General features: G+C 41.1%; 1 protein-coding gene across 8 annotated transcripts in view; it reads left to right on the top strand.

Moving 5' to 3' along the window:
• Nucleotides 1–14,023, top strand: part of ENOX1 (ecto-NOX disulfide-thiol exchanger 1) — a 354,516-nt gene that overhangs the window by 315,364 nt on the left and 25,129 nt on the right. For all 8 annotated transcript variants that reach the window (XM_079300896.1, XM_079300891.1, XM_079300892.1 and 5 more), the window contains one exon: nt 11,471–11,578. In XM_079300896.1, coding sequence (XP_079157022.1) covers nt 11,471–11,578 — 108 coding nt within the window. The remainder of the gene's footprint in view (nt 1–11,470; nt 11,579–14,023) is intronic.

The following is a 14,023-nucleotide window of genomic DNA, read 5'->3' as shown; positions in this document are numbered from 1 at the left end:
TTTATACAATCTGTCTGAAATTGATAGTATTAGCAGGCCTTTGAAAAAAATGTCAGTTTGCCACATAGGAGATGACACTCATTAGTATGTGTTCGAGTGAATTTTAGATTTTTACTGGTCATCCAGGATTGTTCATGAGCCACTTCCACAGCATAGCCATCAGTGTTAGTCAAGTTAGTCCTGAGTCTACAGAGCACACCTCCTTTAGCATGGCTCTAATTTAACAAGTTAACTCCACCTTTTCTGTCAGGCTTAACTGGCCAAGGTATGGGGCCATGGTTGTGTAGCTGTGCTGATTCCTGAACTGATGCATTTGCCAATAGGCTGGTGATTTTCATGGTGCTCCATTGCATCATGTTAATGTAGGATAATGTTCTTTCCTCTCATAACTCCCTGAGCATGGTGGGCTGAATTTAGCTGCTGCAGGCAAGAGTGTCATCCACAAATCCCCATTTAAATCATGCTTTCATCTATGTTATGCCTAGGAAAGTTATACAAGTGCCAACAGTTCTGCTACTGCACATGCTGGGGTTTGTCTGAGATATTTAAGAGGCACCTCATTCCCCCATCCCCTAAGGGGCCTGATTCACTGTCTGGGTTTGGGATCATACCCAGAACACACAGTGACAGCACAGGCTCCCCTTCACTGGCAGGGGTGCATTAAAGCCCAGCCATGGGGTTACTGCAGCAGCAGGGGATGTGCTGCACTGCCTCTCTGAAGATTTGTGCTCAAGCTGGAAAGGCAGAACAAAGGGAACAGTCGTGTGTGAGGGGGGTATGGCTGACATGAAGGCTGACACACTGCAGTGAGTGCCACCAACTCAGCTCAGCATGTCTCAGCAGAAGACTGAACATATTCTGGCCCTGCTGATGACCCACATGGGTGTCACTCTGATGCAGTGGGATAAAAGTGCACTATTGTCTTCTCTTCTTTATCTCTCCAGACAATACCATTTAATGTGAATTGCAATGCAGATTGTGAACCTGAGCAGTCAGAAGCCAGGAGCTGCCAGAACCACTGCCTGTGCATTTGGATTTGTATACCTCAGAGACCCTTCCCCATTTGGTGCCACAGGCAGAGAATACACAGTTAATCATCACCTGTTCAATACCTTCCTGTCCTTGCTGCTCAGTATGCAGCTCAAGGTCTTTCTGCAAAGGCCACATTGCTACTGACATTTCCTACCTACTGAGGACTTTCTTTTGCAGTTTACTAATCATTTAACATGAAAAATAAATAGCACGTGCATCTGAGACTGATTCACCTTTTTTAAAGAGCTCTGATAAACACCAGATAACTAGCAATCATAAAATCACAGAATCATTTAGGTTCTAAAGGACCTTTAAGATCATCAAATCCAACAATTAACCCAATATTGACCAGTCCACCACTAGGCCATGTCCCTAAGCACAGCATCTATACATCTTTTAAATACCTCCAGGGATGGTGACACCATTCCCTCTGCAGCCTGTTCCAAAGCTTGACAACCCTTTTGGTGGAGAAATTTTTTTTCTGATATCCAGCTCTAAACCTCATTTCAGGCTTCCAGTGTTCATGCAGGATAGAGTGTTTTGTTTGTGACATGCCTCACTTTTGTGGTTGGGAATTGCTGTTGGAGTGCATTGCAGCTCCCTCTTTTCACTCATTGCTCCTTCAAAGGAGGGTGGTCAGGGGACATATTTAATGATGTGGACTGTGGGGAGCACACATTTTCCACTGTACCATCACTGGGAGACAGATTACAACCCTTTTGGCTAATTGAAAATTCACAAGGGTCATCTATCAGCTTTTCAGCAAGACCTTATACCTCAAAAATATAGTAACTCTTTTCAGTAGAAAATCCAAAGGTGACTAGTGTTGGCCTCACTATGCTGCCTTTGAAATTAATTGGATGTGTACCATTCCTAGCCATTAGAGCTGAGCCAATACATTTTCAGATGGAGCTAGCAGAATTTTTTTTTCTACAAGCCAAGATGGCACTGCTCAGGTCTTTCCTTCCCATTTTTTAGTAGATTTTTCTCCTACAAGTAGTAGGAGAACTGAAAATTCCCATGGTCCATACTCTTTCAGTGGGAGCAGGGACAGAAAGAACATCTCTGTGCAGGAGCTTGCAGCAAATGGTGGGGCAGGGCATTGTGAGGCTGTTTTTCCCCCTCATCAATCTTTTAATCAATCTACCACCTGTTAAGTTCTAATAAGCCTCAGCTGGCATTGGTGTCTGCAGGTCTCAGATCCTTCACATGTGTTGATAGCTGTCATAGCCTTTCCTTTGTGACACACACAAATGTTCTGAAACGTCAGAATCCACAGACACAGGTGCTGGTGACTGAAAATTGCTGAATCTGGTGCTGTGTAAGTGCCATGGCCATTATAACAATGATGTGCCTTTAAATATACAGGTCCTAGTAGCAGTTTAGTGCTGAAATTAAGATCATTGTGGAATAGATGGAGCATGTTATGGCTATATTTATTAATATAACCTAAGTGCAGAGGAGATTTGTAGCCTTTTAACTCTTGCTCACCAGACATCTATTCAGCATTCAACCTAACTTATACACAACTTGTACTTATGCACAGCTATAAACTGATGCTTCTCCAAAGCAGCATTAAAGAAGAATAAATGTAAGAGATAAAAAATGATCCCTTTTACTTGCATTTTACCTGGTAAATAAACAATCCAGAATAATAGGAAAATTTTAATTGCTGCTCTTGCAGTATGAATTCCAGTTAGATTTTTTTTTCCTCCTGTAAAAGTGGCATTGGAATAGTAATGACAGCACTGATAACCTTATAGGGAATGGATACAAGTTAAGTGTGAGGGACTGGATCCACCATCCCGATGTTCACTTCCATGTCCATTCCTTCTCTCACCCAGTGCCTTATATTTGAAAACTGATTAAGAAATATGTGATTTCCCAGGAGAGATGTTCCCATACATGTTGTCTCAGTTCTCTTGTGCTTTTCAGGGCTCTGTACAGTCCAATGCATGTTTAAACTTCCAGAAAACACTTACTCTTCTGATTATATTAAAAAAAAAAAAAAAGGAAAGGAGCATCTGGCAATTAAGTGCTATTTATTTACCAGATCTCAGACAAGCCAAATGGGTTCTCTTCTCTGTTTAACAACCTTTCTTTATTCAAAGTAGTGTTTGATTTCCCACTTCTGCAACCTCCACTTCAATAATATTAGGGGAGTGTAAATAAGGGCCTGCAGATACTTTAGGCACCGTATTCCTGACAGCTGTTCTAGTGGTAAGATGAAGGAGAGTAGCATCTTTTTTTCCTGCTAGTGCTGGTAAAGCTGGACTGAGATTGGCAACAAGAATAAACCCTTCATAGAAAAATAATTTGGTGCACACATTATATTTACAATATGAAATAAATGAGCTAACATCTTCATTAACATGCTTGTGTAGTCTAGTGGTGGTAAAGGACAAATCTTGTAAGTTTTACAGTCCAGTGATCTTACATGAATTTTTTAAAAGATCCTAAATACTAGCATTGGCTTGCTGATTAGAATTTCCAAATGTGTTTGATGCTATCAGTGCTAAGAACTCTGTTTCCATTACTAGGAATTGTGTTTCAGTGGAAATTACACTGGGTAAATTGATTCTCTTCCATAACATCGTTCTTCTAATTAAATTTTTATTCCACATCAAAATAAATAAATTATTTTTTCTTAAATAGGAAATCCAAATTTAAAAGATCTGTTTTGGTTTGTTGAGAAAAGGCATGCTGTCTCTTGCTCATTTTCAGTCCCATGAAAGAAGAGATGGGATCACACTGCTCAAGTGCCATTAACTGGTGGGGAGTTGTCCACAATGGACTGTACAGGTGCAAGGCTGGAGAAGATGATGTTGTTATGACTGGAAGATGGTCGTGTCTTCCTTTGACTGTGCATCATGCAAGCTGCCAACTTGCTGCCTTGTAAGCCAGATATGAGGGCAGACACTCATGATCAGCCTGCTTTTTCTGATCAGGATCAGGATCTACTCACCTGGCTGTCAGTAAAGTCAAGGGCTGTGTGATATTCCAATCACCTCATTTAGCAAAGAGAAGAGGGAGCTTTACTGATGAGGTACAATGGGCTTTTGTCAGGCTTCTCCCCTTCACAGGCCACCAGCTTGCATAATTTGCTGTGAAACCCAGACCACAGGAAGGGATCCCTGATGCTATAGAGCTAAGTGTCTTAGTAAATTTAAATTCTGAGATTAATTGATTCTGTAAGGTTCCTAAGGACTTGGTCTTTTCTTCATTTGCTGCAAAAGTCCATAGCTGACTGAGGGCAACTTGTCTTTCTGGATGAGTAAGAGGTGTACTTGAAAATTACTTGGCAGAGGAAAGCTGTAGACTGTCTCCTGAACCATTCATTGCATCACCCATGTTCTCCTTTCCTCTACTGCCCAGCCCTTGACACTGCCTCTTGTAGCTGGTGTGGCTGAATTGCTAAACTTTACAGAAACAAAAGAAATTGAGAGCTAATTCTGTGGTATCTATCAGCTATTCTCTAGAATCCTAGAAAAACTGAAGTTAGAAGGTACATCTTGAAGTCATGTACACCTCTGCTGGAATCAGGGCAATCTCTGGAGTCATCTCAGGTTTGCTCAGTCCAGCTGTGGTCTCAGTACTCCCAATAATGGAGAGTCAACAGCCTCTCTGAGCCCTTGCTCAAGAGGCTGGCCATCCTCACTGTGGCATATTTTTCCTGCTGTGAGTAAAAATGTTTCTTGCTGTCTATTTGTCCTCAACCCTTACTCAAGAAAAGCCTGATTCCACCTCCTCTGTAGCCTCCCTCTAGGTAGTTTCAGTGTGTCTGTGTCCATCTGCTTGTTATTTGGATACAGGCTGCCTGCAACTACTCTGAGCACTGTAGAGCTGTATGACCTCTGGAGTCTGGGAATAGATAACATAATAATAATAATAATAATAGTAGTAGTAGTAGCAGGGGAAGGGAAGCATGGCAGACGCCTCTCTAAGGAAGCAGCTGGACAGATTTTTTCTTTAGTGCCACTGCACACATTCCCCCATCAGGTGTGTGTCCAGCTCCCCAGCCCCTCTGAGGTGGTTAACCTGTGGAGCAAACATGTTCAGCATGATTTTTGCCTCTGACCAGAGAGCCAGGAAAACTCAGTTTGGAGGTGAATGCCCATGAAGCAGGAGCTGGGCTGTTCATCCACATGCAGCCCATCACCAGCCTTCTTTCATCACTGCAAATCTCATGATCCATCCAAATAATGCCATCCATACTGCCAGGGACACAGCCAGTCCCTGAGAGCTAGCAGGGATGAGAAACATTGCACTATTACTATGTGTTTCCTTTAAATCCCTTCAAAAATCCAAACCCACAGCCATACTCTTTATTTTAATAATGCCTTGCTGCAACATGGCTAACTTCCTTGAGGGCTCATTTCTAAAGCTTCTTTGACTTGTCTTTCACATTCTCCTGTTTCCTTGGTGATTTGTCAGGCCTCATCAGCGTCTTGTTACTAATGCATATTTGCTCAGCTGGGAAGTCACTTTCTCATTATTCAAGCCTGCCATGTGCTGGCCATTTGTGATATGAAATCTTGTCTGTCTTGCAAAAAAAGGAAAGACACTCTTCCAGACAGTCCATGGGAGTACTGAAGGATTTGTATTTTTATTTTGCAACTGGTTGATTTTATTTTAATTCAGTTTTTCTTTTCCTCCTACCTAAGGAAGATTCTGAAAGGAAACGTTTATCATCTTTCCCCTCTATATTTGTGAACAGCTTCTAAGAATTTTAAAACATTCATTTCCTTGCGATTTTTGTTATTTTCCATTTGGCAAGCTCTTAACTTCTTTTTCTTTATATAACATAAATTTAGAAAAGATGGAACAAGATTTTACTTGGGGAAAGAGAGAAAATATAATAAAACATCAGAAATTGCTATCATAAGTGAGTTTTTTAATTTTTAGGTGAACTCTGCTGTCATTTGAATGTCTCTAGTTTCACACTTTTCAGGTTTCTGATTCTTGTGTAGTTTTGGGAAAAGGACTTCACTTTTGCACAAGTGAGTTCTGCTTCCCAGGGTCACTGATTACATGCATGCCTTGGTTTCTTTTGGCCTGAAAAAAGTAGCATTGGTTGGGATACGGCCTGCCTGTTTGAGACACATAAGTTGCATCTCATTTTTAGGCATCTAATGAATCCATTTTTTCTGTATAGGGATGTATAGTGTGGTAGTAAGTGGAGTATGTTTCCAAGAGTAATATGAGTATGTTTCTCCTGCACATTATATGGGCAGGATTACCCAGTTTGCCTGAGTTCGCGTGTGTTGAGGATGACCATTCCACTGAGTTGGCTGAGTTAAGCTGTGTAAGAGCATCCCTGTTCAACTGATCCGCTAATTTCTTTAATTTCAATAATTTCTGGACATTCCACAAATGGGAGAGTCTGTGCCTGCTTCCTGTGGCTGAACAGGCTGGGTTTGCTGAAACTGCCTGCACAACCTGTGGTTGACATCACCCCTCCCACCACCTCTGAGAGCACTCTGAGGTGCTCTTTTGTCTGCTCCTCCTTACTGCCCTTTTTTTAAGATCTTTGTAACCTTTTCATATTTCATTTCAAGCAGCTGTAGAGAAAATCATAAACAAAATAGCAGGGGCAGGACCATTCAGCAGTATAACTGCTAAACTTGTGGCAAGTGCTGGTTTTCATTTTTCATTATTCTGTCAGCCTTACAACATCCTAAGTACAGCCTCAGGCCCTGCGGTCACTTCTGATCTGCCTTGCCTCCCTTTTCTTTGCATGCAACATTGTTGGTTTCATGCTGGAAATTATTATTTCCTTATGGGATCCTTGTCTGTCCAGCTAGGCTTGAGATGTGACCACACTGCTAGGTATGTCCATATTTTATATTCAAATCCACACTGCCTTTTGGGGAGCAATGAAGACCTGTGGGCAGGGAGGAGGAGAGGAAATAGAAAGAGTATTTCATGGCTGCACAGTGCTACACAACAGCAAGGTATTACTTTCCCTTTAGGACTTCTCATATATTCTGAGGCAGTGTGTGCTGCTCAGTTGTTAGCATTCCTGGCCACACTGGCACTGCATTGTACACAGCCTAAGTAATTCAGCTGGCTTCAATAATGCCATCTATATTTAATGTTTCAGAAGCTGTGAAGATTGGTTTAAGATGGTAATTTTCTGTCTGCGCTTTTGAGATCTGTGCAATATGGGTGGTACTGAACTGTCTCTGGCAGGGATTCAGCCTTGGAGTGGGAATGTGTGAAAATAAAGAATCAAAATAAAACACACACCCTCTTTCGCCCCACATAATGAAATTAGCTGCCCACTTATTATGTACAGGGAGGATTTGATCCTCCTGAATGAAAGAAGCTTACCATAGCATAGTGATATTTACCATTTCTACACAGACCAGTTCCAGAGTTGCAACTGGGAGCAATATCTTGCATTTGTTTGGGGGGGGTCTAAAATGCATTGATTGATCTCTGGACAGGGAACCAGCAGGTTAATTCTTTCTGGCTTTCCCATCTCCTCTGTGGAAATACCAGTAAGGGGATATTAGTGATGTCTGCCAGTCTGATCTGGTCCTGCTAAACAGTTCCATCTCCTAAGACCAAGCTGGCAGCTGTGGTGAAAAATGCTTTTGGTTGCATGTTGACCAGCTGAGCTTCCAGGCTGCTACTGGTGGAGCTCTGCAGGTGTCTCTCTTCAGGATCATCAGAGCTGTGATGAGCTCTCTGATGTGCTTTTTCCACTTGCATTTTGGTTCAGGGAAAAGACACTTTCATAACATCCAGGTCACCCTCACAGACCCAAAGAATTGCACACTGGGGACATGGAATAAAACAGAAATATGAGCCAGGTATTTCCTGGCTGTATAGCAATGAAATCAGTTCTTTGCCTGATAAAACTGGGGAACTTCTGTCTGAACGCTGTGTCTCAAAGCTGGGAATATCAGAGCTTAAAGGGAATGGCCAGAGATGTGAGACAAGATTGAAAGAACAGACTCTTGTATAGCTGTGGTGACCATCAGTGTAGCAGGTTGGTTTCCTACACAGGGAAACTGTGGCAGAAAGGCTGTGTGAGATGGCAAAGAACAGGATCAGACAGCATAATCATTGAAACCAAGAATATTTTTTTATTTTGATTGATTGTGGTATATAGTTGCAAGAAATTTGAAGGGCAGGAGAAATATCTATAGGATCAATTTTTAATAAGCAGACATATGTATGAAAAACAAAGTAATTCTGAATAATTAATATCTGCATCTTGGCATCATTCATCATAATCTTTATGGAAAACCTGTCTGTTTATAAGCAGGCACTCCCTCTTATGAAACTTGTCTCATTTCTGCCAGTGTTAAGATCCTTTTCCCATTTGCTTCTAACTTTGTCAAACATCACATGTTTGTGCTGAAATTTTAAGGCTGTTCATCTGTCTTAGGCTGATATTGTTTTCAATCACACATTTATTTCTTCATTTTCCAAAATGAGACTAAAGGAGAAAAATATGCTGTTTGGCAGGTATATCTCCTTGTTACAACTTTTTGGTGGCAGGAAAAAGAAATATCCAAACTCAACCCATGCAAAATTAGCAGTTTCTGCAGCTTTTAGAGATAAATATGAAGGAGAGAAAAAGAAAGTTAAACCCCCAAGGGATGGCTGCAAATTTTAAATTATTTTGACACCTCTGGAGGTTGAATGGGAAGATCCCAGTCCTGTGAATGAAAAACCTTATGTGTGACTGGGAATAGGATATCATAGTTACAGTTACTCTGCTTTCCACCCCTGTGAAAATAGGACACATTTACTGTCTTTGGAGCCTGTGCATATACAGTAAACCTCCAGTAGTTGACAGTTTAACCACTAAGACTGCTAGAAGCTTTTATCTCATATCAAGTGCTTTGTAGCTCATACTCCAATAAGAATGCATGCTCTTTTACTCCAGGGAAACTGAGAATGTTGGATATTTTCCTGGGATTCCTGTTCCTCACTGGTCCAGAGCCAAGTAGAAAGATGCAGAGCATCACATGTCCCTCTCCCTCTCATGCTCTCAGTGTGTTCCACACCAATTCCTCCCATGCTTGGACAGTTTTGGAAAAATTGCCTTAAACACAAAACAGGAAAAATCAGGGTCAAAAGAAGAGATATATAATTAGGCTAAATCACAGTGAGAGATCACAGTGGGTGATGTGAAAATAAAACTGGAAGTTTGTGAGCTGATCTGGAATTAGTAAAATATGGCCATGGAAGAATCACGGGGAAGGAGTGGGTGGGATAGAGAAGGAGGTTTAACTTCAGTTGTGTAAACAAGCTCAACCCAAGAGTCAATCTTGGTTTCTTTTTTGTAACAGTCATTCTCTAGTGAAAGGTAATTCAGAGGCAAGATGAGCTGAAAACTCATCTGGGATCTTCCAGATGTGAGTTTATATTGTTCAAAAGGATGGCCATAGGGTTTCTCCCAGAAGCTGGAATAAAAGTCTCTCAACCAGGATGAATGTGGAGTCTGGCCACATTGGTGAGACATAACTGCTCAGAGAAGACTCTGAAATGGGGGCAAAGACTCCTTTCTCCTGATATTTCAGGTGTGTGAGGTCAAACAGGTTGCAGCTGTGAAGGAGAGGACATCTCACCAGCTGCTGTTGGGTGGCAGCCTGCTTATCACACCTCAGGTGTTTCAGCTAGTGGCCATTGAGAGGGCTTATGACATCTTTCTGGTGCCTTGTGTTTTCTGCTTTTCATCTGAGGACTGGAGTCCATTCTTCCTAAACTGCAGACATCAGCTAGAACTATCCTAGGTGAACCTTAGAAGTGTGTTATAACATGAGTTTACATGGGGTAACCAGATGGTCCCTTCTGCATGGGAACCTGCATGGGTTTCAGTGTGTGACCTCTGGCAGTGTACACAAATCCAGTGTGTCTTCTGAAAATGTGAGAATTAGTACTCAGCAGGCAAGGTGAACACGTCCCTGTTCTAGAAATGCTAAAGCAGAGTTTCCCACACAGAAGTTGGTCGGGTATGAGCCTCAGTGGAAGAGACCTATTTATTTAATGGAAAAATCTTGAGATTCAAAATGATCTTGTGCTGTGGTGGAGTGAAAACACACACCAGAATGTCTCTTGAAGGCTCCCAGGGAATAGTCCAGGCGGCATGATCCATCAAAAAGCTAACCAGCTCAGCTGGACTGTGGAGTGTGTGAGATATAATCAGACATATACCCACGTGTATTTTTTACTTCAGGGGCTGAATTAATCCATCATACTGATGTTCACTTACAACAGAAATACACTACCAATAACTCCACCAGTCCCATCTGTTTCCAAGTCACTCTGAAAACAATGCTGGCACTACGTCCTTTGATGCCTTGGACTTCCAGTGCTGTGGAACAAGGACAAGACTTTTTCTAGGTTTGCTGTTTCTAACTTATCAAGAGCCTGAACACCTGCAACATTAGTTTGAGTCAGCCACCAGCCCTAAGCACAGCCATAAACCAAGCTTTAGATGTAGGTACATGGTTAAATCAGTAATGCATGTTAGTAAAGCAATTAGTAGTTCAATTAGTCCTTTAAATTGAGTGCGCTTACAAACAATGTGTTGCCTCAGAAAAATCATAGTTTCCTTTCTTATTCACTAGGAGAAAACACATAAATTCTTTTCTTAACCTGTTCATCTGCTCTTGCTCTTCATCAGTGTCTAACATTCTTTACATCAATACAAAAACATATAACTATTTCAGAATTAATTAAATCTACTGACCTGCTCTTGACAGTCACAATAAATATATGCAGAATCTAACGCTAGCCAAGACCAGGGGACGTGGGCTTTCAAATATGCTTCTTTATCCCAGAATTCTCTTCATAAAAATAGATTTTGGTCATAGCTTTTTTGTTTTGACAGTAGATCAGCAGTCTTCCTGGCTGATATATTGATTGTAGGGCATCAGTCTTCCTGATCTAATAAAATATCACAGCACAAGGGAAAAAGAAAAAAAAGGGAAGCTTTTGTCTTCTTGGCAAGTCAGTCTGAAAGCTTTCCAGAATATTGCTTTGCATAGAATGAAAATGGCTGTGGGCCAATGACTAATTATATTAAAGGGCTGTGCTTTTAAATTATTTATGTACCATAGTGTTTACCCCAGTATTATTAAAACCACCACATATACTTCTACAAATAAGATTTTGGTTCAGATGGATGTGACAGTCACTCTGTGGGTGACATACTATACCAGGAATTTTTACTTTAATGTAATAAATAGCTTAATGCACATTAAGAGATGCATTACTCGTGGTGCACTGCTGCAGAAGGAGATGCAGATGAAAATAATTTACCTCTGGTCCATTTAGACACAGCAGATTATGCAACAATAATAAACGTAGAAGCAGACTGCAAAACATTGTTTGAAATGAGGATTTGTCTAACTGGGTATTTTAAACTGCTTAGGATCCAGACGAGTCTAACCAGAAACTTCTTTTGTTTGTGCAGCAATTGCTGAGCATACAGGAAGAATTAAATAACAAAAAATCCGAACTGGAGCAAGCAAAGGAGGAGCAAACGCATACACAAGCGATGCTTAAAGTCCTGCAGGAACAGGTGGGTGATTTTGGCAGGAGAAATGCTGGATTAGGCATGCTAAGGGGAAGGAAGGCAAAACCATTACCTCTGAAAGTCTCATGGCTTCAGCTCCCAAATCCGTAGGAGTCTGACCACGGAATATGCTGTGAGCAAGACCAAACCTTGTGTGGCCTGTCTGTCTGCTCTGATTAAGCTAACAGAGTTTGAGAAAACAGTGAGAAGGGACCCTTACTTTATACTATCCAATAGTGGATTTTGTGTATTGAGTAGTATTTCCTCTTACGTGTTCTACATGCATTTCTGTGATAAGTGTTTTTTCTCTGAATTTAAAAAAAAAAAATGTTGGGGGAGTTAAATATACCTGAGCCAAAACAACTTTTCCTTTATTACTATTGGAAAAACCCACATTTTGGCATCCCCTCTGTAATTCACACGAATATGAGTATATAAAAAAACTTACAGTGGCATTATTATAATGGCATTAAAAAAGAAGTTATCAATGCACTTACTTAAGCAGTGAGAATCAAATCTCTATAAATCTGATTACCCCACCTTCTTTAATACCAAAGTGTACTGTGACACAGAGAAGTCTATTTGATAATATTGTTTTATAAGGCTTGTAAGTTGGACACCTACACAGCAAAAAGCAAGTCTGGCCCTAAATCTGTAAATTTAGAAAAGAAACAGTGCATTGTGTGCAAACACAGTGTGCACAAATATGTGTTTTCTGTATAGACCAGGTGGCTTGGACACACTGAAATTGAAAATCCCCACCTGTGCTGCACAGGCACTGTCTCTGCTTTGAGACCTTATTTTAACCCTTTCTATATAAATTTTCAGCTAAAATATTTTGCTGTTTAAGGTCAGTGGGATCTGAACTGCTTAGGTGACAGAGATTCAAAATGCTGATGATTGTTATGTTCAATGTTTTTCATCATGTATGTCTGTGTATGTCTGCAGACAGATGTATACATTTAATTACATTACACATTAAAGTAAATTATGTTTATTTCAGATTTTTTTTAAAAGTTCATTATGAAAGCTAGGACATTGTTCCATATATAATGTTTATCTTGGAACATATCTGATGACAAATGTGTTCTACAAAGTGGTAAATTAGATTCCAGAAGCTTTTATGTTCAGATGCGTGTTCTTGGCATTATGGTCACAGAGAAAACCTAAATGAAAGCTGAGGCAAGACTGTAATAATGAAAATGCCATGAGGAAGAATGGAATTGGTAATGACAGAATCTTTATAAACACAGATTCCACCAGGTCTCTTGAGTTAATTGCATCTCATTTTCATTTTCTCATGGCTTTTAAGGTATAACATAATAAAGTGCTTTAAAAAAAAAGAAAACCAAAAACGGAAATTGCATGAAGTTGTTTTATGTCTTTGTAGCAATTATATGCTGCAAAAATATATAGGAAGATCTTGCAATGTGAGGCCCAGTAGGGACCACCAGGGCAGCCTTCTGAGTCTCTGCAGGCTCTTGCTAATTGCAAATCAAATGTGCATTCATGCTAGGCAGACAGGCAAAACAGTAGCTGGAAGAAAGGCAGGATGGATCTGCATTTCTCTTGAGAATTAGCTCTGAAACATGCCTAAGGCCAAGACTGTAAGTAGCCAGAACTCCTGAAGAGTGCTAGGCAGCTAGTGTGCTCCTCCAAGAACCCTGAACAAGTTCCAAAAGCTTCCAGAACAGCAGAAGCCCAAGAAGTAATGACCCCCACTTGCCAAGGCTCACAGCTTTCCTTTGCAAGCACCACAGCTTATCTGTGTGTTTTATCCACAATGGGTATTGAAAATCATCCAGCCAAGCCAAGTAAATAAAGCATTTCTTTCAGAAATAAATAGCACAGGACTCTTGCCTTGACCATGGCTTGGATTTGTGATGGGTTTGCGAAAAACTGCCTTTTCATCCCAGGCTGGCAAAGGGATCCTGCTGAGCCTCACTCAGGGTGTGTTTGCTGGGGGCATGCAGCTCTGCCCGAGCATGGCTGCTCCATCACCCAGCCACATCCAGGCTGGGATGTCCTGCTGGGAGCAGTCCCACTTGCTGGTGCACCATATTTCATTGCTGGAGTCAAAGGCTTCTGAATCACATCTGGCACGTGGCCCTCAGCTCTGATTGTCTGAGGGATTCACACCCGCTGGTTTGAGCCAGGCCTACCCCAACACAGCATTAGAATGATCAGATTCCTCATCCCTTCTCCTTCCAGGCAGGCCTCTGGTTGTTGCTGGCACTAGCTCTGTGTGTTGGCTCAGCACACTCTCCACTGCTCACATCACACTCACCCCTGATTTACCCTGGAGTCAGAGTAGGGAGCAAGGCAAGTCCTGTTTTTCCAATATTGTACATTTGTCTGTTCCTATTTCAGGATTTTCCTATTTAACATGCAAGAGAAGAATATAAATTATAATTTGGAAAAAGAAATTTTGGTAAAAAAGGGACTTCACCC

This window comes from Erithacus rubecula, assembly GCF_903797595.1.
Source record: "Erithacus rubecula genome assembly, chromosome: 1".
In the NCBI taxonomy this organism is placed as follows: Eukaryota; Metazoa; Chordata; class Aves; order Passeriformes; family Muscicapidae; genus Erithacus; species Erithacus rubecula.
Note: the sequence above shows the minus strand (reverse complement) of the source record. Positions and strands in the feature narration are given on the sequence as shown.